The following is a 26,554-nucleotide window of genomic DNA, read 5'->3' as shown; positions in this document are numbered from 1 at the left end:
AGTGGCTAAACTATCTATTTTGGTAGACCTTGGCTAAAACCTCTGAATGTTTGTGGGTTTTTGAAGGATTTATGCGTATTTATCATTTATCTTATGTCTATGATTCTACTTCATATTTTATATGCTTGTTTAGTGCTTTGATCATGATCTTGGTACTTTAATAAGCCATTGTTGGTTTATTTTTTTGGTTTAGCATTGAATCATTGAATTTACTTAGAACAAGAGCTTTATGATGGTAGAAATCATCTCTAGTTTGTGAATCATAACTCCTTTATGGATGTGTAAGCATTGACATCCTATAGGAATTGGGGATTTCTTGATTCTTAAGGCTAATCAACTTCTTGGGTTCAATTGCTTCAACTGGATCTTTGATTTTGATTAAGAAGGTGTGTTGTGGGCTACACTAACCTCCATACTACCTAGGAGAAATCTTGGCATATCATGCTTCATGATTGCTATAACCAATTTGGGATGAATTATAAGCTTCATGTTAAATCCTAATGATAAACACACAAATGTTCATTGTGTTGAATTGCCTTGGTTTACCAATTTTCTCCAATATTTGACCATCTCACTTTCTTTCTTAATTGCAAGTTTTTTAGTTATTTATCTCTTTAGTTTTCAAGCAATCATAACACCCCCCCCCCCTTTTTTAGTTTAATTGTAGTTAGCTAGTTTATTTGCAATAGTTCTTTTAGATTGCATTGGTGAGTGAATACAACCATTTCCCTGAGGATCGATACCCTTTTTTACCATTATATTACGTTTTATTTGCAAACAAATGGTGTAATTTGCTTGGTGGACTTGACATCCCACCAGGTTTTGGCGCCGTTGCCGGGGATTGAACCCGGGTCACCGGCGTGACAGGCGGGAATACTTACCACTATACTACAATGACATACTCTTGTTACGCATAGCAGGGTTGTGAATGGATCCAGAGAGGAGTCAGGCCTGTGTAGCCCTAGATGGGTGGGACCCGTGGGCGAGGCGATAGTTTTTTCTGGTTGTGGTTGCGCAACTCAGATTGTTTGGCATGTTGAGAAAAGTAAGGATGGATTTCGAGGATGAAATCTAATTTAAGTGGGGAAGAGTTGTAACGCCTGAAATCTTGAGGAGAAATTTTTTAGAATAAACCATTTTCATGTTGAACACGGCGAGTTGTAGGAACCAACTCGATGCATTTAAGATAGAACAATCGCGGGGATTAAATGAACCAACATGACGAGTTGAGGTGCCTCAACTCAGCGGGTTGGTGGTTGCGAAGGAAACCCTAATTTCTAGGGTGTTGCACCCTATTTAAAGGCCTTAAGTTCCTTTGGCTAGCCTCCTCATCAGCCTTCATTGTTATCAAAACTCTAAAACGAGTTGTAGCCTCCATTGTCAAGCATTTGAGCCTTGGAAGGAAGTTCTATGTCTATTTTATGCATTGTGAAGGAGATAGAAGATCTTAAAGTTTCTAAGCTTAGAGGAGGGTTCTTGGATCCAGAATCATTATCCATTTTGCAAGGATTTTGAGGTATTAAGTTCTTATCTTGATGGCTAGATGTTTAGATCTTTCTTTTTGTGTTAATTGTTTTGTTTGAGTCATGGGTCGGATGGATGTTGGGATTAGGATGTCCTAAATCCTTATTCTTTTAGATCTGGGGTTTTCATGGACTCTTATGGCATAACAGTGCCAATTTATGGATTTAAAGGCTCCATGCATTCTTTAAGTCCCTTATTAAGCCCTTTTTGAGCATTTGAGCCTCTCCTAGTCATGCATGAGCATAAAATTGGAAACTTTACGTGCTCTTCCAACTCTAGAGTGTCAGATCTGCAATTTGGGGGCTTTGTCTTTAAGTATTAAGTGTTTAATGGTTAAGACCTCATTCTTTTAAGACTAGGGTTGGGCTTAGACCCATTTCAGTAGTTCCTAGGGGTAAAGTTGTTCTAAATCTCATATTGGTCAAGATCTGAGTTGTGAAGCTCTTTGAGTCAATAATGTCGGCATAATGTATTAAGAGGTGGGTTTCTTGCAAAATCGATGAGTTTATGGATAAACTGGGCGAGTTGGCTCGGTTTCTCCCCGACTTTGTAGTTGATGAAGGAACACGACGAGTTAAAGGACAGCTCGACGAGGTAGATCAACTCAGGCCATTGACCTTGACTTTTGACCCCGTCTTTGACCAAGTTGTTCTAAGGGGGTACTTGAGGTAATCAGAATTGTATTTAAGGAAATTATGGGCTTAAGATAAGGCCCGTATGGGGTTAGGCCCAATTTGGAAAATTGGACCATTAGTGGGCCTTTGTGGATATTTTGGTTTTGGGCCTCATTTTGATGCATGTTGGGTCAGGGGTAAAATGGTTATTTCACCCCAAGTATGGATGGTGGGCCTTAGAATGTAACGTAATTGCTAATTGGGTGTTATTTTGATCTGATAGCTCGGAGGCGTCATCAGGGCAGCAACTAGGGATTTCTTTCTATGAGCTTCTACATTCGAGGTGAGTTTCCTCACTGGGTTAGCGGTTCGAAGGCACCAATGTCGGCCCATTTTTATGTTATGTTATGTTGGTATGCTAGTTGTATTCGTGACTCTTGCATGTGTATGTGTTTATATGCTTTTCGGGCTAAGGCTCGATACCGGGCGGGGCTGGGCGGGGCCCGGTGACTACTTGTATGCTATGTATCTATGTGATTATTGCATGTGTATGTGTTTATTTGATATATGTTATATATGCTGGGTGGGCCCCGATCTATTACCGAGCGGGGCTTGATTCCGGGCGGACCCGATGCCAGACGAGGTCCAATGCCGGCGGGGCCCACTATATGTTTATTAGTATGTATGGTATGTGGTATTTTGGGGATCTCACTAAGCTTTCTACTTATGGTTTTCAGTTTATGTTTTAGGTGATTCGGTTTTCAAATTAATGGAAGAGCTCAGAATGATTGCAGGGCACACACCGCATGTTTCTGCATTCTGTGATTCACTCTGATTTAATGATGTTTTGCTAAATATCAGCTACCTTGGTTTTATGGAAATGATATGTATTAATGATTATTTATCTAAAAACGAAAATTTTATGTCATTATTTTTGGGATGTTTCAAAATCACAAGTGAGCATCATGAATCACGAGTGAGCATCAGGGATCACAAGTGAGCATCAGGAATCATGAGTAAGAATCAGGGATCATAAGCGAGCATCACCAATCATGAGTGAACATCATAGATCACAAGTAAGCATCAAGAATCACGATTGAGCATCAAGGATAACAACTGAGCATTAAGGATCATGAGTGAGCATCAGGGATCTCGTGTGAGCATCATGGATGCTCATAAATTGAAGATGCTCGAGGAGGATTCTCATTAGTTAAATATGCTCAAGGAGGATGTTCATCAGTTGAAGATACTCAAGTAGGATGGTCATCAATTGAAGATGCTTAAGGAGGACGTTCATCAGTTGAAGATGCTCAAGGATGATGCTCATCAGTTGGAAATGTTGGAGGAGGACGCTCATCATTTCATGATGCTCATCGATGATGCTCAGGACGGTACTCATCGATGATGCTAATGGATGATACTCATGAGGTTAAAGGTTCTAAAAGTGCCAACATGGAATTCCATGATTGGTTGGAAATTAGGGCATCCCCTTTATGTGCCAATTATGGATGGGTCTGACCCATCAAAATTTGGGTTTCCCATGCTTTTCTATAAATAGGTTCATATCCACATTCATTATTCTTGGCGAGTGTGTGCATAGTAATTTCAAAAGAGCACTCGTTGTTACGTTGAGAGCACATCCTTTGGAGCAGTTAGTAAGAAAGAGAGATTCTTTTGTTTTGAGAGCTCAAATGAGGTGTAACCATTATGTATGATTGTAATCGTTCTTTGATGTTTAATAAAATCCTCTCTCTCTCTCTCTCTCTCTCTCTCTCTCTCTCTCTCTCTCTCTCTCTCTCTCTCTCTCTCTCGCCCGTCGACGTAGGTCACCTTGACCGAACCACGTTAAATATTGTGTTCAGTTTTAGTTTAAGTTTTTCAGAAGTTTTATTCTGTAAGTTTCAGCTAAGTTTGTTTTACATTTGTTTGAAATGCTTAACTTGTTTTGTTGTTATTCCAATATGCGGTCTCGAGTTACTCTCATTGTTGTATCCTTTTCTCATAATACTATCACTAGAAATATATTCCCAACTTTCTCAACAAAGAGTTATCCAAAAATAATAAAGCCTCAAATCACAATATTGTATGATTCTCATACTTCAAGATCTACCAAAAAGGTTATCTCTGTCTTGCATCTCTTACTAGTTGAATCGAAGTCCAACAAATCCACAAAGACTACTCCAACACCAATACATAAGTTAAAACATGACAACCAAAGGACCATTAACCAATATGAAATTAAGATTTGAGTATTCATGAGTCCATATCATTGCGTTGCACTTTATTTTTTTCATTGTCCATTTAAAGAATGTTATAATAATGTATATTAGATGATATAAAGTACTTGTAGTACTTTTCCTAAATGTGTTATTTAAAGAGGGTGATTTCCAAAGTTGTGTTTAAGGTATTTAGTTGGAAATATGTTTTCAAGAAGATGATTAACTAACATGTGTTAAGAGTGTGTATTTTTTGAAGACGAGTAAAATGGTTGATCCTTTAATATGTTTTTAAGTATGTATCATATGAAGATGTTCTAAAGAACGGTCTTTAATGAGGACTTCTTTACGTGTGCGTTTCAAAAACGTATTATTTATTATGCGTTTAAAATGTTTGAGTTGTAAAGATGATATCTTAAAACACATGTTCATTCTTAGAAAGGTGGGTAAAAGGGTGATTATTTCAAGTGTGTTTTACAAATATATGTTAAAGAGGGGTTTAAAGTGTGTCTATTTCCAAACCGGTTAATTCAACCCACTTAACGAATATAAACCAACAATGATTATTGTGATTTTATAACGTCAAAACACTCATCACGATTGCTTAGAGTTTGTAGTGTTTAAGATTCAATGTTTTAGAAAAACGCCATGACTATGAAATTATCCTTTTCCTTGAGGACATTAGTATTGGACAACAAAATATTTATTACATATTTTCTCTCCAATAAACCTATTTAAAAGTACTCTACTACTCTCAACCCTAAAAGCAATTCTTGCACTTCTCGTTGTTCAATGTTCGCTTTATTCATATGTGAAAATATTATATTCAAAGTGTAAATATAATATATTAAATATACATATGATTGTATTCGTCAAATCTAATTATATTCACAAGTGAATACAAACATACACACAAAATATGAATATTCATGTATATATATGTATATTCTATTTTAATAGTTTTCTTTAAAAATACGTCACAATAGTTTATTTTGATCCACATGAGGCTAATTGATACAACGGGATAGAGTTGCTATGAGTTAGTGCACACACAAAATCAATATCCCAATTTGTCATTTATTATGCTTCAAATCCAAAGCGATGGGCTAGCCTAACAACTCTCATAACAACTTCATAATTATGGTGAAATTATTAATACCCTAAAGCTTGAGAACTTTATGACATTTCAACTTCTTATTCTTCATCAATGTGAGGCTAGTTATTACAAACTCTATCACATAAATTTTCATTCTTTTGTCTATATGAAATGAACTACATACTATCTTCTTAACTTCTAGTTTATTTTATCAACATAAAACGTGTTACTAGAGTCCTCAAAGTGGCATTATTTTGAGTACTCGTTATTGCTCATGCAAAATTGTGTGCCTTCTTTTCATTTCTTTTTCTTTCAGGCCGTAAATATAAATATTATCTAGGGGTAAAAATGTCATAATAAAGAAGCCGAACTTTTTGAAATAAATCCATAATATAGGGGTCTAGATGTAGTTTTTACCTTAAAATTTTATAGCAATAAATAAAGTGTGTGGGAGAGGGTTTTACAAGCCGAGCTGGCAAGCCGAGACGGTTTCTTGTTGTTGCTTCTGGTTATACTTTCTTTAAATAAGTTGGGTATATGCATGAACCAATGTAAATACCAATGATTCCTTCACGATTGGATGTTTAATTCCAAATTTCCTTCACACTTTCATGTGATCATTATTATAAAAAAATCCTCTCGCTATCTGTTCATGCCTAATTTCAACTAGTTGAGTGGGTGGAGATCCTCCATTACAATTTACAGCTACTTTTTCTATAAATCAACGTAATCACGATATCTCATCCGTATCTTGATTTAGTGATTTACTATCATCGTTGATGTTACTAATTTCCCAGAAATTCAGGAGATAACTGATTGATGTGAAGTGATCGCAGTCCAATAATTCGGTTTTCAGGAAACCCCATGAGAAATAGGGAAGAACTTTGTGCCGAAAGTGGAGGATTCCGACAGTTCCTTTGCTTTGCGTTTAGGAAAAGCAAAGAAAGTTTTCGCAATTGGGATTTGGAAGATTGATGAAATAGCAAAGTCAGGGGTTTATTGTTATTTTAATAGTGCTTTTTTGAGGAATTGGAGATCGAAGAAGATCTATTTGTAGCAAGTAAGTATCGATTCTCTTGAAACGATTCACACTATGTTGTTGGATTTTTATCTGGTTATATATTCTCAATTTCTCATCGATATCACTTGAATCCAATAGGGTTTTACTGGTTTTGCAAAACGTTTTCAATTATACGCTTGAAATTCAAATGGGTTTTGCAAGTTGTTTACGATTCTGTCCAATTATTTGCTTGATTTCAAGTGGGTTTTAAGAACTTCTGTCAAAAATTGACCGATTATTGTTTTAATTTCAAGTGGGATTTGCATGATTTACAGGTATTTGTCAATTATATGCTTAATCTCAAGTGGGGTTTGAAGCTATTATTGATTTTGACTAATTGTTTGCTTTTTCAAGTTATTACTGATTTTGACCAATTCATTGCTTGAATTTGAACTAAGTTTTGGAATTCTTGCTAAAAATTCAAGTGGGTTTTGCATGTTACAACGGATTTCAGCCAATTATTTGCTTGATTTATCAAAAAGATTCATCATTTCTAATAATGAACACAGATATGGCGACATATGTTGAGCCTCCAAACGGATTCAGGCAAATCGGGAAGCATTATTACACTATATGGCAACAATTGTTTGAAATCGATACAAAATACATTCCGATCAAACCAATTGGGAGAGGAGCATATGGTGTTGTTTGTTCTTCAATCAACAGAGAAACAAACGAGAAAGTCGCAATCAAGAAGATCAACAATGTGTTTGGAAACCCAACTGATGCGTTAAGAACCCTAAGAGAATTAAAGCTTCTACGACATATCAGACATGAAAATGTAATCGGATTGAAAGACGTCATGTTTCCGATTTACAGGAATAGCTTCAAAGATGTTTATCTCGTTTACGAGTTAATGGATACCGATCTTCATCATATCATTAAATCGTCACAACCTCTATCAAACGATCACTGCAAATTCTTCTTATTTCAGGTATAAATTATTAAATTCTCGTTTCCCATAATAAATTATCGTCTTCCTGTTCATCAATTGATCGAATTGTTTCAGTTGCTTCGAGGTCTGAAGTATCTTCACTCTGCTAATGTCCTCCATCGTGACCTAAAACCTGGAAATCTCCTCGTGAACGCAAATTGCGAACTGAAAATCTGCGATTTTGGACTGGCGAGAACGAGCCAAGGAAGCGAACAGTTCATGACGGAATACGTCGTCACACGGTGGTACAGAGCACCGGAGCTTCTCCTCTGTTGCGACAACTACGGGACCTCCATTGACGTGTGGTCAGTCGGATGCATCTTCGCCGAAATTCTCGGCCGGAAACCGCTTTTTCCGGGAACGGAGTGCCTGAATCAACTGAAACTGATAATCAACATTCTCGGGAGTCAAAACGAAGATGATATTGGATTCATCGACAACGCAAAAGCTCGAAGGTTTATAAAAACTTTGCCTTTCACAAGAGGGATTTGTCTTTCTTCTTTATACCCGGCGGCGGATCCTTTAGCTTTGGACTTGCTGCGGCGGATGCTGGTGTTTGATCCGGCGAAGAGGATAACGGTGACGGAGGCTCTGCAACATCCGTACATGGCGGGTTTGTTTGACCCGAGACAAAACCCGGGTGCCCAAATGGCGATTAATTTGGATCTTGATGAGAATATGAATGAAGAGATGATTAGGGAAGAGATGTTGAGGGAGATGTTGCATTATCATCCTGAAGCTGCATATCAAATGGTGTTTCAAAGATAGTTTATTTTTGGAATTTTGTTTATTATTTGCTCTAGAAACTAAAAATGGTGTAAAACCTTAAAGCATAATGTGGGGCTTTTGGTTTTGATTATTCTTGTAATTTGGATTGTAAAATCTTTAGTTTTATGTAATTTTTGTTTTGAATCCCTACATGTTGATGTTTTACTCTTTTTCATCAACTTCCATTATTATTATTATTATTATTATTGAATTTTGAAATAGTGTAAAAGCGCAATGTGATGCTTTTGGTTGATAAAGATGACTTTGATTTTGAGAATTTGCACATGTTGGGTGAAAGTAGCTTGTAGCTATTAGATAGTAGCTATAGTTTTGATTTGTATGTACACGTTTGGAATGATTTGTATATACACGTTTGTAAAAAATAGCAGTAAACTTTTAAAACATATAAGATTAAATAAAGTGACTTATATGAAATATCCATTGATATTAAAAAAGGAAATTAAATCAATTTGTAAAGTTATAGAAATGTATTTTATAAATGCTACTTGAAATATTTATTTTTATTTTATTATTATTTTTTTTAAACTAAAAGTTAAGCACTTCCTTTGAGTAACAATGTTCTATAAAGTAATTTGCTTGTTACCTAAAAGAAAACAAAGGTTTCAATTTTGCAATCTTTCAATTTCACATTTAATTTTAACGAACAGTGAATCGCAAGAAAGAGATTAAGAGATTTAGAGAATGATGACAATGAAGGCAGCAATCGCAAGTGAAAAATAGAAGATAATGATAATAAAATTGTTAAGGCGGTTTGTGACATAAAAATTAAAAAATAGAAGTGTCGGCCAAGTGAAAAGAAGCAAATAGTCGGTTGGCCAAATTAAAAAGCAAGCGGTGTGGCAAAAGTTGTAAACGAAGGAAAAAAGTGTGGCATAAATATAAATTGTTAAAGATTCTTGTTCACCAAGTTTTTAACAATTAATAGTATATATAATGATTTTGGATTAATTTGAATTGTAATGATCATTTTAGGATTTTTGAGAGAAATAATAATAATAATAATAATAAAATTGAAATTTTAAATACACTTTTTAACTATATTGTTAAAAAGTGTTCGATTATTTAAAACGTAATAACTCATAAATTATTTTTATTTTTTGCAAAATTGTGTTTATATGTATCAAAAACTTGTTAAATGTGTACATAATTAAGATTTATTACTGGTATCAACTACAATAAATCAATAACACTAGGAATAAGGAATATGAAGAAAAAAAAAACTTACAAATCTATCATCTTAACGAAGAAACACGTATTTAGGTAATGAAATTTTAATCTTTTTATATATTATAAGAACAATTTTTGTAGTTTAGTTTAAAATAAATATATGTATCTGTTTGGTATATAATTGTTGGCTTCTTGCACAACTACTAACACCAAACCCACACCACTTGTCACTTTATCAATCATTATAAACAAAAGTAGACTCGGTCACCATCTCCATTACGTGATGGCTTTAAATATATATCATTTGTATTGGTATTCTATAAAAATCTTAATATTATTATCTTTAAAAGCTTAAAAGATAGATATTCACTAAAATATCACATTATTAGTTGTGTTGACAGTCTTGTTTGACTTTTAGCATTTTCAACATAAACTTAATAACATTTGTTACATAATTTTGGAGTAACTTAATTTTTTTAGTGAAGGATAATTATATAAGATATTGTCAAAAAGGTATCGTCACCGGAATATTGATTAGAGGACTCGGTATAGGCCCATTGAGGGGTGTTATGGCCTACGTGGCACAACCTCAACGGCATGGTAACGGTACAAACACTTCCACCCTCCGTCCCTCCCTCCACCTCCTCCTCCACCTCCGCTCCCCTCGAAAAAAAAAGCCATTATGCGGTATGACTTTGTAACCGTAATGAGCTTTAACACGTTTAATTTCTTTGACTTTTCTGAATTCGACCATTTGAACGGTCAATTTTTATAAAAAAAAACAAAAAAAATAATTTTTATTTTCTTATACCATATATATATATATATATATATATATATATATATATATATATATATATATACACACACACACACATACATACACACACGATCTATTCCTAATTCGTTCACCTCATTCATTCTTGGCATACATTATATAAAATTTCAATATTTCACAATTTAAAAAAATGGATTCGTTCGACCCGTCTAACTATAATGTTGTTGATGATGATATGCTTGCCTCTATGATGTACGAGTATTACACGAGCATGCTACTACAACTAGATCTAGCTTCTCTATTAATCAGATGTGCGATGTTAAACATAAATCGCGAAGGAGGACATCAACGTCTACTTCACGATTATTTTACCGATAATTGTGTCTACCAGGAAAATGACCTAAAAAGAAGGTTTTATTTGCGAAAAAATGTGTAACATCCTGTTTCCTGTCATTTCTTATTTCAGGGTCGTGGGTCGGAAGTCGATTTTGTAAAGGCTTTAGGCCTTAACGAGGTAATGTTTAGACTTTTTGGAAGGAGGAAATGATGGTTGCGAGATCTTAACCTTTGAATTGTGTTTCAGGCCGAAGGGTAGAAAAAGGAAAATCATAGGCCGGTGTCTTACTTGAAATATGGATTTTGTTCGAGAAGTTTTTTGTACAAGATATCTAGATAATATTGTGGGGCTCTTCAATACCTTTTCCGTGGATATACCAAACGCCAAAATCGGAGTTGAAACAAAGAAGTTATAGCATTTTAAATCTGGTGCTCGAGGTTATAGTACGATGGGTGTACTCAATGTACGTTGGTCATACTAGCTGATCAAAACGCATATTCAAGATTGTACGTTGGGCGTACCATTTGTGTAACCACCCAAAAATCAAGGGTAAAAATTTCATTTTTAAAATAGCTAAAACATTGTTACCATTTTTTTCAAACAATACAAATCATCATTAAGTAAAACATTTATTAGAGTTTATCCCAAAATTATTCATTGCGGAAATCGTAGGTGTGTACACTGTGATCAATCCGAGCCTTCCTTTTTCCAAATCGATGATACCTGAAACCATAAACAAAATTGTAAGCACGAAGCTTAGTGAGTTCCCCATAGCATACCCCATACAATCCGCATAACCACATAATCCATATCAGCTATAACAACAACATAAACCATAACAATCGCATAAGCATGCATATATACATATGAAGATGCCATGGAAACCCTCCAAGGTCTTATTCACATACTCACGTAAATCATATAAACTACACCATCCATGAATATAAACATATAGGGAAGCCCTGGAAACCCTCCAAGGTCTTACAGCGGGTGCCCTGGAAACCCACCAGGGTCTTAGCCCACTGCCATGGGAACCCCCACATGGTCTTCACTAACTACCAATCAAACCATACATACCAATATATAAGCTAATCATGCAAACACATAAGGATGCCCTAGAAACCCTCTATGTAACGACCCAAAAATCAGGGGTAAAATTTTTGTTTTAATTAAGTTATTACATAAAACCATCAGTATAAAACAGTCATAATAACATCTCATATCAAAAACGGTGTGTCAATAATCAAACATGTCATCATAAAATAATATCATAGTGTAATCCCAAAGATCTCCTGTGTGGAAAACATAGTGTTATGCGTTGCGATCGAGCCGGCTCCTTTCCTTTGAAAACGAAGTACCTGAAACCAAAATTGAAAACCGTAAGCATGAAGCTTAGTGAGTTTCCCAGAGCATACCACACGCACAATCCACATAACACACATCCTGTTAGCTATAAAAGCTACACACATATCACATAAGCCATGCATACATAAAACCAACAAGAATGTCATGGGCTACCCCCCATGGTCTTTACCTAGGACTGCCATGGGGTACCCCACATGGTCTTTTATCCAATGACATGGGCTCCCCACATGGTCTTTACCTTGATGTAACATCCCAATTTTCAAGGCCAAAAATTTCATTTTTAAATAAGTTATTACATAAAACCATCAGTGTAAACACATTCATAATAATATCTCATGTCGAACCAAAGTGTCGGTAATCAAAACATATTATCATAAAACCATATCAGAGCTTAATCCCCAAGGATCTCATGTGCGGAAAACATAGTGTGATGCGCTGCGATCAAGCCGACTCCTTTTCTTTGAAAACAAAGTACCTAAAACCAAAACTAAAAACCGTAAGCACAAAGCATAGTGAGTTCCCCCATCATACCACATACCATACGATCATATAACATACATATACTGTCAGGCAGATCTGGGTGCCCGACCTACCCTTTCGGTCCTCTCAACCAGATACTGCCTAGCATATCTGGGTGCTAGCCTCCCCTTCGGTCCTCTCGACCGGATACTGCCTAGCATACCTAGGTGCTGGCCTCCCCTTCGGTATCTTTCAACCGGTAACCGGGGACTATTTCACCCCTAACACTACCACATAAAAGCATAGCATAAACACATAAGTCATATACTGCCTAGCATATCTGGGTGCTGGCCTACCCCTTCGGTCCTGTCGACCAGTAAGTGGGGACTATTTCACCCCTAGTACTACCACATAATATCATATCACATATATCATAATCTGTCTAGCATAGTTGGGTACTAATCTACCCATTCGGCCCTATCGACCGGTAACCGGAGACTATTTCACCCCTACTACCACTATCACATAACATCATATCATGCCATCACATAAACATAACAAGTAGTAGCAAACATAGACAATTATCACAAAGACAATCATCTAACAACAACTCCTACTGGTGGGCCGGCATTATGGCCGTAGACCCACCGCTACTAGAAGGTAACTCACCTCACACTGCTGAAGTCCCGTAGACACAATCCCACACTGTTGAAATCCCGCAGACTCAACCCCAGCTGTTGGCGGACAGATTCCCGAACTGTCAACACCAAAATAACACCCAATTAATAATCGGGTCCCACTACATAACCATAAGTACAATCTTTGGGTGATTACTACATTACCCCTAGCTTGGCTTATTCAAGCCCAAGGCCCAATCCATAGGCCCAAAGTCAATTAGGAATCAAAGCCCAACACATGGCCCAATTTTCCAAATTGGGCCTAGGCCTATACATGGCCTTATTCTAAGGCCCAACCTCATATAATCATTGAGGCCCAAATTATGGCCCATTTATGGCCCAATTTTCCAAATTGGGCCTAAACCCCTTACATGCGCCTTACCCTAGGCCCATTAAATTATTCTAGTTCAATTGCTTGCTCTTAGGTGGTCCATTAATATCTCAATCATTTAGGCCCAATAACATACCCAAGTGAAATTAGGGTTTCACATAAAATGATGATTAGGGTTAAGTTTCCTACTTAACCCATTAAGGACATAATCCTTTAAGGACTTAATCCATTAAGTCTAATATCGCTTAGATTAATCTTTGCCAATGATTATTATTTGAATATTTCAAAATATTAAATAATTCCCGTGTGCGTGTCCCGATTAATTCTCAAAATTAGGGTTTTATCGTCATTAGGGTTTCCAACCCAAATACTAGTCCACTTATCAATTTGTTGGGCTTTTAGGTCCATTAGGGCTTTATTGGGCCTATTAGACCCACTAGGATATCACTAAGCCCATTAAGGTTTTATTGGGTCAATTAGGGTCCATTAGACCCATTAGGGTTTGTTAGTACCTTTGACCAAACATCCAAATAAGTCACGATCCAACAAGGCACACCGCCACCCGACACGGCGACCGGTGGTGGTTTTTAGTTTCTTTCCGTTATTCAATTTGTAATATACACTTTACAATGCTTAAACTAAAAAAAAATAAACACATACACTACACAATATAAACACACACACAACTACCCTATGGTGGCCGGTGGTGGCGCCAGGCGGCAGTAGGTGGCTGCGATGAATTTCCTTCCCGCTCCCGAGGGTTTCCAGTTGCTCATGACCACGCAGTAGTAACGAATTCGTTCAAAGGTTTAGCCACCCACCTGGTGGCTCTCGGCGATGGCAGCCATAGCAACATAACGTCCGGCGGTGGCAGCGGCACGAAAGGCGACGACAGTCGCGGTTATCCGCGACATCGAGTCTAGCAGTGAGGCGGCTAGAGAAGGGCACGAGGATGGCGAAGCATTGGCGACCGGTGACTTGGGATGCAACAAGAGAACGGAGCGGGGAGGAGAGAAGATTCATCGCGGGGAGCCGTGGAGGAAGAACCAAGCGAAGACGACAACAGCTTCCAACTTCGTCGTCGTCGACGGCGGTTGAGAGGATTCCGGAAAGACGGCGGCAGTCGAATGAGGAGGTGGATACTGGTGGTCCTTGGCGTCGTCGCTGATCGGAAACATGAATAGGAGGGAGGTAGCGGCTACCGGAAGTGAAGATGGGGAGGGTAACGGCGGGAAAACCCCGACGATGGCGGCTACAACATAAAGGGGCTTAGGGTTAGGTCTTGACTGGTAATGAAGCTATATACCCCGTCCCCCCCCCCCCCCCCCATCAAATCTTTGCCATAATGACCATTTCGGCCCCTCTTCCATAAAATCCCTTCAAAAGGAGTCTATAAGTTACCATTTAAACCCTGCCCCTTTCAATTCCTTTACAAATTAAGTCCAGATTTACTAAAAACAGCCCTCCCCCTTAAGAATCTTTGAAAAACGTATCCATGGTTTACCTTTTTAACCCCAAACTCCATAATTCTTTACAATATAAATCCAGAATTTACATTTTATCCCTTGGTTCCATAATTCCTTTCATATTGAGTCCTAATTGTTACCAAGCAGCCCATGTCTTCAATATTACTTACCAATTAAGTTTGGCTTTTACATTTTAACCCTCAACTTCTAAATTATGACAATTAACTCCTCGAAAACAACACCCTGTATATATATGTGTTTATTTTAGGCTACCATTCGTTCATTAATTTATTTATTTAACTTAATAAATAAACGGGTGTTACAACTCTCCCCCACTTAAATTAGATTTTGTCCTCGAAATGATTTCTTACCATTCCTTACTCTCCCAATCACTCTAGTAACAAGGTCACCATTATGGGCACACCCTAGCCTTACCAGGGTAGCTGTGGCCAAATCTTCGCAAAGCCCTAATATCCTCATATGAACGAATTCCTCGCAACAGGATCACATATATTTCGTCTGAATCTACTATCTCGAGGTGGTCTGATTCCCTGACAGACCACTCTTACTGAATCATCATCGACGAGTCCAGTTTGTTTATCCTACAACTAACCACTTAACTTCTGATTACTCGTGGTTCCCACTATAAAACAGGGTCATGGAACCAAATATCCTTGCATATCACTCATATCTGGTCAAGGCTCAGTTGTTCTCGCTGTGAGTGACTTGTCACTTCCTAATCAACCAGCTATTACGTTTGTATTTGCAACTTAAAACAAAAATACTAACATTGCCCAAGTGTTGAAACTGCCCGAACACTAAACTTCCTGAAGAAGTATTTTTCCTCATGGCTGCTTGCCAAAACCTATCGAAACCTCCCTGGTCTCAATTCATTCACCAATCATCTGAAATTCCGGGTTCTGGCCCGGCTGCGGAGCCAAATGGCTCCCACTTAGTCGTCTCTCACGACTTCCAAATGATACCCTTCTCTAGAACTAGTTGCCACTAGTTATCATGCCACTGCAATTCTACTACTTTCTGATCTAATCGATCGGGTCCATGCATCTAATCCTGTCATCATCCAATCCAAGACTAAAAGTGATTGCTACCTGACCAATGGTAGCCTAATGTCACACGTAGTCTTATACAGTCCATTGCTTTCCTGATCCCATAACTGTAGTGGCGCTCCTACAGTCTTATCACTGGCTCAAACAGATCTAATCCACCTGGGTAACACTGAAATCCAATCAATGGATTTCCATATCCTCACTGCGGCACCCGAACTGGTGGGTACTACTGTTCCTTCCGCGTTCTAACAACATGCTCATTCCATCTACCAACCTAGTAAATGCTAAGGCTACACCCGCAGTCTCATGACACTCTTTCACTATCTGATCGCTAGTGAATGATACGGCTACCCCCGTAGTATTACAACACTTCCCATACTAACTGACCACTGGTGAATGCTACGGCTACCCCCGTAGTCTTACAACACTTTCCATACTATCTGACTGCTAGTGAATGCTACGGCTACCCCCCGTAGTCTTACAACACTTTCCATACTATCTGACTGCTAGTGAATGCTACCGCTACCCCCCGTAGTCTTACAACACTTTCCAAACTGGGTCGAACACGCACTCGACCTAACGCACCACTGAACTTGAGTCCTAACCGAAACTCTAACCTGGTTTTCGAAACCTGTTATCACGTGACCCCACTGTATCAGTACCGCACCCATGCCCGTGATCAAAGCGTCACAGTAAACCACAAAATCATCTACACCCTCTGGCAGGGTGAGAATCGGTGCCTCACACAACCGCTTTCGGAGAGCCTCAAAGGCTGCCTGCTGCTCAGGCTCCCAACGAAGGGCCACCGATTTCTTGGTCAGGCGAGTCAAAGGAACTGCAATCTCGGAGAAGTCCCATGTAAATCTTCGATAGTAACCTGCTAGACCCAGGAAACTCTGAATCTCAGATGGAGACCTCGGAATCTCCCACTGCATCACGACCTCTATCTTGGTTAGATCAACTAGAATACCCTTCTGGCTGACAAGGTGCCCAAGAGATTGCACCCCGCGCAACCAGAACTCACATTTGGGGAACTTTATAAAAAGTCTCTCCCTCACTTAGATTCGACTAAGTCTTCTCTGCACATAAGAATTGAAGGATTTCCAATCCTTCTCGCTTCCTAGTATCCCCTTGATGACAACTTGTACTTGCCAGTGCTAGCGATCCATCACCAATCAAACCTTAAGATTGCCCATCCTCAGAAATCTTGAAGAGTACTCTTGAAATCTAGTCCAATCTAACGCCTCAATCCATCTCCCATGCTGTCAATTGAAGGTCTCAATCTTCACTCTGTCTAACGAATCCTCGTTCTCATTTCCAATCTTGCAATACCACTTAACTCTAACCGAACACAGCCCATGCGAAAATACAATTCTCTTGAACATGCGATGACCAACCACTTATGCGTCCAACACCCGCGACTGACACTACCCTTTTCATGTCACCAGATCTGACCTAGCAACTTCATCCATAGACAATTACCGACCATACCTGAACAATGATAGAGCCCCTGAACGCTGACTTCACTGGAGAACTATCACTCTAACCCTGACCGAGGATCTTCCGAACAACACTCCTGCACAGATCTCGACAAAGATCCAGAATGATAACAGTACATGCGGAACCCACTCCGCAAGATGAATCCCTCTGTAGGTTCATCAACGACTTTTCGGCATGCAGGATGGCATATATGATCCTTGATAACTCAAACACTAGCAGGAAACCGACCCGATATCTAACTTATCCAAACTTACTCATAACTCCAACATGATACGTATCCCCAACATCCATATACTAGAAATAGAAGATGACATACCCGCAACATTTGGAGGGATACTAATCACTTTCTGCTGACATGATCAACTGATATGGGCATATTTAGTTATAAAATTCATGCATTATCTTAATACTTTATGTTGTTTTTGTCTCTTTTAATGAACAAAAGGTGATTAATTAGTTTATAATTTCATTTTTCAGCAAAAATGACATGCTCGAAAGGAAAATGAAGTAGAATTGGCGATTGGACGCTTGGATCTTGGATTTTGAAGAAAGAAGGACGTTGCTGGACAGCTTGACCCCTGGTCAGTGTTTTGGCCATATCTCATGAACCGTAACTCCGATTGACGAGATTCAAAATGTTCTGAAAACTAGACATAATTTCGGACGACTTTCTTGTTTTGCAAAAATGCTGATTCCAAACGTACTCGGCGAGTAGGCCATCAACTCGCCGAGTTGGTCAGAAGTTTCGCGATTCTGGACGCGCTGACTTGCCGTACACGGGTTTTAAATGACGGACTCACCGAGTAGGTCACTGGACTCGCCGAGTAGCCTCTGTTTTGTGAAAATATATATAAAGGGACTTTCAGATCGATATCCTAGCATGGAGAGAAACCCTAGGAGGCTGAGAAACGATTGGAAGTGTTGCTAGGTCGTGAGGAACTGAAGAATCAACCCTACATTCAATTGTGAAGAGAATCAAGACAATTTTGGTTTATTCTTAGTAACTTTTTGATTTGAACTATGTTTTTACCAATTGATTTCATTTTTGATCTTATTTCATGAACATCAGCAAGAGGTTAATTGAAGGGCCAATTTAATTAACCATTACAAGTCTTGTTTAACCCGAAACAATAACTAGGAAATCCGTTAATTTAGACAACTGGCCACTGCTTGAGTTAATTTGTTTCCTAAGGATTAGTAATATCGAACGTGAAACTAATCATCTTAGTCGGTAGCCAATGAAGAATTAATCTGATACATTGAAATCATCCATGGGAACAAATGAGTCGAACCAAAACAAAAGTCCTCTTTATTATTGAATTTAGTTGATTTTTATTTGCTTAGCTCTTAGTTTCTTAGTTTATGTTTTAGTTAATTGTTTAAGTTTCTATTCTTGCAAAACTGGAGAAAACCCATTTTCTATTACTTGTTTTATTTAGATAATATTAGCATTTATTTTAATTGTTTACCGTTCCCTGTGTTCGATACCCTACTTTCTTGAACTATACTACTAATCGATAGGTACACTGCCTTTCATGTGTTTATTTTGTGTCTAAGTTAGTAGGATTAAAACTAGTTTGTTTCACACACATCAAGTTTTTGAACCATGCTACCCTGAAGTAGCCTAAACCCTCGGAGCGACAAACTCCCTTGTGCACTGTCTTGTATGTGCTCCACTAACTTCGGCCCTGCTGGCCTTTCACCCGATGATCAGAAGTCATGGGTCTCTTCCCAGGACCCTCTACTATACGCACCTGGCACGAACCTCTATTTCCAGGGTGCTCCAAACGATCTCACATTTGCAACTTCTTGGAAGTCATATCCTTCAGGGTCTGACACCCTATCACGCTCGCTAGCTCACTTGCCAATGGCCAAGCTGCAACACTGGAACATCCTCTGTCCCCAAACCGGGTCGCAAACTTCTCCCCGAAGCTTCTCAGATTCTCCAAGACTCTCACTGATTCGAGTATGGATCTTGTACTTACAGTAGTACGGGCCCAATACCACCTTCCACACCTATCCATACTTTCCTCAGCAATCCTCCCGAATCCTCCAAGTCACTTCCTCAAACTGGTACACCCAAGTTTCACTGAACCTCACTACCAACCCACTGAAACGTATCCTAGGCTTTCCTAGGTTCCCGAACTCACCCAGTCTTCAGCTGCTAAGAGATTCCCAGTAATGTCAACTAGCTACCTCATGAATATAGCCACATGCAATAGAGATCAGATAATCCTTCAAGTATCAGACTCATCCCTATAACGGTTAGAATCAAATGAGAGCTGCGCAATAGGGTCAAATCTATCACTCTGAGATTATCCAGCCTGTGCCACATGTGACTTAGCATATTCACTTAATAGTTAACTCACATTACTAAGAGTCCCACAAAGCACAAAGCAAGCATCATTCAGACAATGGAAAATCTAACCATCATATTCCAATCAAATCATTCTATCCTCTAATCAAGAATATGTACATGCAATTTAAAGGCTCATACAATCAGGCATATCCTAAACAGGCTATCCTATTACTGACTGATCAGTACTAGCATGCAAGTCTACAACCACATACAATAGGCATATAAGGCATCCTCCTAGATCCTTAGCCCTAATCTAGCATGCAATTCTCATAATCATATCATAGCATAACTTGTATGGGTATCTTGGGAAAACTTACTTGAGCTCGGCTGATTGCACGCATCACACACTTTGTTCTTCTCAAAGTTCTTTTCTCTTTTCAGATTCTTTTCAAACTCTTTTTTTTAAATGGTTTTACTTTTGAAAATTTTCATACCAAGCCCTTAGTTTGAGTTCAGACACACCCGAGAGTATGTCCGAATCCCTCAAACCAAGGCTCTGATACCAACTTGTAACATCCCAATTTTCAAGGCCAAAAATTTCATTTTTAAATAAGTTATTACATAAAACCATCAGTGTAAAAACATTCATAATAATATATCGTGTCAAACCAAAGTGTTGGTAATCAAAACATATTATCATAAAACCATATCAGAGCGTAATCCCCAAGGATCTCATGTGCGGAAACATAGTGTGATACGCTACGATCAAGCCGAATCCTTTCCTTTGAAAACAAAGTACCTAAAACCAAAACTAAAAACCGTAAGCACAAAGCTTAATGAGTTCCCCCATCATACCACATACCATACGATCATATAACATACATATACTGTCAGGCAGATCAGGGTGCCCGACCTACCCCTTCGGTCCTCTCGACCGGATACTACCTAGCATATCTGGGTGCTAGCCTCCCCTTCGGTCCTCTCGGCCGGATACTGCCTAGCATACCTGGGTGCTGGCCTCCCCTTCGATATCTTTCAACCAGTAACCGGAGACTATTTCACCCCCTAACACTACCACATAAAAGCATAGCATAAACACATAAGTCATATACTTCCTAGCATATCTGGGTGTTGGCCTACCCCTTCGGTCATGTCGACAGGTAAGTGGGGACTATTTCACCCCCTACTACTACCACATAATGTCATATTACATATATCATTATCTGTCTACCATAGTTGGGTACTAATCTACCCCTTCGGCCCTATCGATCGGTAACCGGGGACTATTTCACCCCTACTACCACTATCACATAACATCATATCATGCCATCACATAAACATAACAGGTTGTAGCAAACATAGACAATTATTACAAAGACAATCATCTAACAACAACTCCTACTGGTGGGCCGGCATTGTGGCCGTAGACCCACTACTACTGGAAGGTAACTCACCTCACACTGCTGAAGTCCCGTAGACACAATCCCACACTGTTGAAGTCCCACAGACTCAACCCCAGCTGCTGGATGACAGATTCCCGAACTATCAACACCAAAATAACACCCAATTAATAATTAGGTCCCATTACATAACCATAACTACATTCTTTGGATAATTACTACATTACCCCTAGCTTGGCTTATTCAACCCTAAGGCCCAATCCATAGGCCCAAAGTCAATTAGGAATCAAAGCCCAACACATGGCCCAATTTTCCAAATTGGACCTAGGCCTATACATGGCCTTATTCTAAGGCCCAACCTCATATAATCATTAAGGCCCAAACTATGGCCCATCTATGGCCCAATTTTCCAAATTAGGCCTAAACCCCTTACATGCGCCTTACCCTAGGCCTATTAAATTATTCTAGTTCAATTGCTTGCTCTTGGATGGCCCATTATTATCTCAATCATTTAGGCCCAATAATATAACCAAGTGAAATTAGGGTTTCACATAAAATGATGATTAGGGTTAAGTTTCCTACTTAACCCATTAAGGACATAATCCTTTAAGGACTTAATCCATTAAGTCTAATATCACTTAGATTAATCTTTGCCAATGATTATTATTTGAATATTTCAAAATATTAAATAATTCGCGTGTGCGTGTCCCGATTAATTCTCAAAATTAGGGTTTTATCGTCATTAGGGTTTCCAACCCAAATACTAGTCCACTTATCAATTTGTTGGGCTTTTAGGTCCGTTAGGGATTTATTGGGCCTATTAGACCCACTAGGATATCACTAAGACCATTAAGGTTTTATTAGGTCAATTAGGGTCCATTAGAGCCATTAGGGTTTGTTAGTCCCTTTGACCAAACATCCAAATAAGTCATGATCCAACAAGGCACACCGCCACCCGATACGGCGGCCGGTGGCGGCAGCCACCACCCTAAGGTGGTGGTTTTTAGTTTCTTTCCATTATTCAATTTGTAATATACACCTTACAATGCTTAAACTAAAAAAAATAAACACATACACTACATAACATAAACACACACATAACCACCCTATGGTGGTCGGTGGTAGCGCCAGGCGGCAACAGGTGGCGCATGGCGGCAGTAGGTGACTGCGATGAATTTCCTTCCCGCTCCCGGGGGTTTCCGGTTGCTCATGACCACGCAGCAATAAAGAATCCGTTCAAAGTTTTAGCCACCCACCTGGTGGCTCTCGGCGATGGCAGCCATATCAACATAACATCCGGTGGTGGCAGCGACGTGAAAGGCGGCGACAGTCGCAGTTATCCGTGACATCGAGTCTAGCAGTGAGGTGGTTAGAGAAGGGCACGAGGATGGCGAAGCATCGGTGACCGGTGGCTTGGGATGCAACAAGAGAACGGAGCTGGGAGGAGAGAAGATCCGTCGCCGGGAGCCGTGGAGGAAGAACCAAGCGACGACGACCGCGGCTTCCAACTTTGTCGTCGTCGACGGCAGTTGAGAGGATTCCGGAAAGACGGCGGCAGTCGAATGAGGAGGTGGATACTGGTGGTCCTTGGCGTCGTCGCTGATCGGAAACATGAATAGGAGGGAGGTGGCGGCTACCGAAAGTGAAGATGGGGAGGGTGACGGCTGGAGAACCCCGACCCCCATCAAATCTTTGCCATAATGACCATTCCGGCCCCTCCTCCACAAAATCCTTTCAAAAGGAGTCTATAAGTTACCACTTAAACCCTGCCCCTTTCAATTCCTTTACAAATTAAGTCCAGATTTACTAAAACAGCCCTCCCCCTTAAGAATCTTTGCAAAACTAATCCATGGTTTATCTTTTTAACCCCAAACTCTATAATTCTTTACAATATAAATCCAGAATTTACATTTTATCCCTTGGTTCCATAATTCCTTTCATATTGAGTCCTAATTGTTACCAAGCAGCCTATGTCTTCAATATTACTTACCAATTAAGTCTAGCTTTTACACTTTAACCCTCATCTTCTAAATTATGCCAATTAACTCCTCGAGACCAACACCCTGTATATATAATTGTTTATTTTAGGCTACTATTCGTTCATTAATTTATTTATTTAACTTCATAAATAAACGGGTGTTACACTTGAACTTCCATGGGCTACCCCACATGGTCTTACACCCAATGCCATGGGCAACCCCACATGGTCTTTACCTAGGACTGCCATGGGCTACCCCACATGGTCTTACATCCAATGCCACGGGATCCCCCCGGGGTCTTCATGCAAAACACACAATCACATATCATATCAAATCATAGAGTGACTACACATATACCATAAACACATAATGGGTCGGCCTTGGTGCCTTAGACCCATGGGTATGGTGAGAAGAGTCACCTGGCACTTCTGAAGTCCCACAGACTCAATCCCTAACTGCTAGGTGACAGATTCCCGAACTTGGCGGTAGAGAGCGGCAGCCACCACCTCACGGCAGTGGCAGTGGTGTCTTTCTTCGAATTTCCGGCCAAAACGAACATTCCAGCAGCATCAAACCAACACCACAACCGAACATAAGCACCATGAATCACTTATGGCCATGAACGGATCGAGCCACCCCTCCTGGTGGCGCAAAACAACGGCGAGGGCGACATAACAACGGCGGCAGTGACGGTAATCTTCATGCATGACCGCAAACAGAGATGGAGGGGAGTTTGCGGTAGGGAAATGGTGGCAATCCACCCCGAAAACACTAACCACAATAGCACGGTGGCCTCCCGCGGCGGCCTTGACATTCACAACGTCCAACATCAATAGGAACGATGGAAAGGAGAGAGAGGTGGCGATGAGGGCGCTGGCGGATGACGGCTCAAGCTAGTGACACCGTTGATGGCTGGGAACGGCAGCAACACTCGCCCGACATCGAGCTTCAATTGCATTGGTTGCTTTAACGATGACTTGAGTTGGCGTGTAACCGGAGATAATGGCAGTAACAGACTCGTGGCGGCTTCAAGACGTCGACGGTTGGAGCAAGGTGGCATAAGGGTGGCGGTTCTCCGGCTTCAATAGGCAAGGGAACAATAATAGGTGGTAAGGGGGTCGTGAGACTAGCAGCCGCAAACGAGAGGGATCAGATGGGAGTGACGGCTGATCTTTTTTCCTTAGGTTTAGGGTTTCATAATGTATAAATACCTGGTCACACAAACATATTGCCATATTGGCAGAACTGGTCCCTCCCTCATCAGAATCTTTCTAAACTAGCCCATAATTTACCATTTAGACCCTGCCCCTGAAATCCTTACAAATTAAATCTGAACATTACCAAACAGCCCTTAACATTCTAAATTCTTCTAAATTTAAGTCCAATGATCAAACTTCAACCATGTTAACACTTTTAACCCCCGATCTTAAAAATTATGACAAGTAGCTCTTCGAGACCATCCTTTTATATATAATTATTTTTTAGGGCTACAATTCGTTCATTAATTTGTTTATTTATCTAATAAATAAATGGGGTGTTACAACTCTCCCCCACTTAAATTAGATTTCGTCCTCGAAATCATCCCTTACCATCCCTTACACTCCCGACAATTTAGGTAACATGGCCACAATCCTTGGTACACCCTAGCCCTCCCAGGGTAACCGTGCCCAACCTTTTCAAGGCGACCATAACCTACTCTAGCAGGGTTCTAAAACCTGAAGATGAATGAGCTCTCTACACAATATCACATCCACCCCGTCTGAAGTCTGTTGTCTTGAGATAGTCTGATTCCCTGATAGACCACTCATACTGAATCATTATCATTGAACCAGGTGTGAGACTGGTAGTCTTAGCGGTGGATTAGGGATTTTTCTTTTATATATCCTAGTTTAGTGAATGGATGTAGTGAATCAGAAGATTCTGGGTGAAATACAAATGTAATCCTTGGATATCAGGTTATGAATATGTACCGAGTTGGCTTTTGGTCGAGACTCACGTTGGGAGTTATTGATGTATATATGTGAAAGATCTTTACCTTAGCAGGTTATGGATTAAGTAATCTGTATGCCGGATTATCAGTTGGAAGGTTCAGGGTTAGAAACAGGGTGTTTATAGTTTTGGATGATAGAAATAGACTCTTGTGATTATGTTTTAGATTGGTTCTACCTGTGTGGAGGTTAGGCAAGTGATGGGATTTTGGAATTTTAGCAGTATCGTGTTAGAACAACAGTTATGGGATCAATGGTTAGTTCAACCTAGAAGATTTTGATCGGAGAGTTTGGTTTCCGGGAGGGTGATAAGGAGTGATTTCGAGGACAAAATCTAATTTAATTGGGGGAGAGTTGTAAGTTCCTATTCCGAATCGTTTTCTAATTTGGGGTTGTGGCCCGAAGATGGGTTATCATCAGGATTAGGGCCTTTGGGGAAAAGAGATTTAGACCTAATTATATGTGGATAATGTAATTTAGATGATCCAGGAGTTTAGTTTGTGTTTTGGATCCAAGGGGTATATCGGTAAAGTGACAATTTGTGCTTTTAGGGAAATTGGATTTTTGTTCGGGAAGTTTTAAGGAAGGTACGAGTTAGTAGAACTATAGAGCTTCTCATTAACTATTCCGTGGATATAAGGATCGTTGGAAACGGACTTAGAACGAAGAAGTTATGACCTTTGGAAGTTTAGTGGTATTAGGGTGAAACCGAGTACGCGAGGCGTACACAAGTGTACACAGGGCATACTAGTGCTAAGTCCAATATGTGGGGCGTACATTCGTATACGCTGGGCATACTAAGTAGATGGATCGTAGATGCTTAAGGGAGTACAATGGGCATACCAGAAGTACGCAGGACGTACTCCAGTCAGACCAAAACCCTAATTTAGGGTCTTGGACCCTATTTAAGCTCCTTAATTAACTACCAAACCCTATTATCTTCATCCTCCATCCCTCTAAACCCTAGCCTCCATTTGAGTGGTTTTTAAGCTTTTGGTGGTATTTCATGTTTTTTGGTATTCATAGAAGAAGAAGTAACTTCTTGGAGAAATGTGGGATTGTGTGAAGCTTTTGGATCCAGGCTTGTTGCATCTTGATCTACCTTTTAGAGGTATAAAGTTTTTATGTTGATGACTCTAGGTGTTAGATCTAGTTTAAGGAGTATTTTGGGTTCATTTTGGTCCTTAGAGTTATCCTTGTGAGTATGAGCTACTCAAAGAGCTTAGAATGTTGGATCTTGGCCTTTGGGAGGTCCCTTGTACATAAAAATGTCATCTTGATGAATTATTTTGGACCATGCATGAATTTGGGTGTTTTCTATGGATTTTATTAAGGTTATGGTCCCATTAAGGCATATATATATGAGTAAAGTTGGCAACTTTATTAGTTAAGACCTTGTCTAGGGATCAAATCTATGTTCTGGACATCTTGGCTTAACCCATTAAGGGCATAATGGTTGGTTTTGGGTTTCTGGCGAGTACGATGGGCATATGTGGAGGTACGCTCAA

General features: G+C 39.6%; 1 protein-coding gene and 1 non-coding gene across 2 annotated transcripts; one reads left to right on the top strand and one right to left on the bottom strand.

Moving 5' to 3' along the window:
• Positions 1-826: 826 nt before the first annotated feature.
• TRNAD-GUC (transfer RNA aspartic acid (anticodon GUC)) lies at positions 827-898 on the bottom strand. Its single transcript has one exon. It is a non-coding gene; the product is annotated as a tRNA-Asp (tRNA).
• Positions 899-5,909: 5,011 nt separating this feature from the next.
• LOC145093032 (mitogen-activated protein kinase 7-like) lies at positions 5,910-8,362 on the top strand. Its single transcript, XM_079031070.1, has 3 exons — positions 5,910-6,510; positions 7,020-7,444; positions 7,520-8,362. Exons 2-3 carry the CDS (start codon positions 7,022-7,024, stop codon positions 8,210-8,212), a joined length of 1,116 nt encoding a protein of 371 aa, XP_078887196.1. The 5' UTR covers positions 5,910-6,510; positions 7,020-7,021; the 3' UTR covers positions 8,213-8,362.
• The last annotated feature ends 18,192 nt before the right edge of the window (positions 8,363-26,554 follow it).

Source organism: Lactuca serriola, chromosome 3, assembly GCF_051521515.1.
Source record: "Lactuca serriola cultivar US96UC23 chromosome 3, Lser_US96UC23_V15, whole genome shotgun sequence".
NCBI lineage: Eukaryota > Viridiplantae > Streptophyta > Magnoliopsida > Asterales > Asteraceae > Lactuca > Lactuca serriola.
The sequence above is the reverse complement of the archived record's forward strand: the minus strand, read 5'-3'. Positions and strand labels throughout refer to the sequence as shown.

What these genes read in the sequence shown, in the direction of transcription:
- LOC145093032 (XM_079031070.1), top strand. Translation starts at nt 7,022, where the DNA reads ATGGCGACATATGTTGAGCCTCCAAACGGATTCAGGCAAATCGGGAAG. An exon ending in GCAAATTCTTCTTATTTCAG is followed by an intron (nt 7,445 to 7,519) that starts GTATAAATTATT and finishes GAATTGTTTCAG; the next exon opens with TTGCTTCGAGGTCTGAAGTA.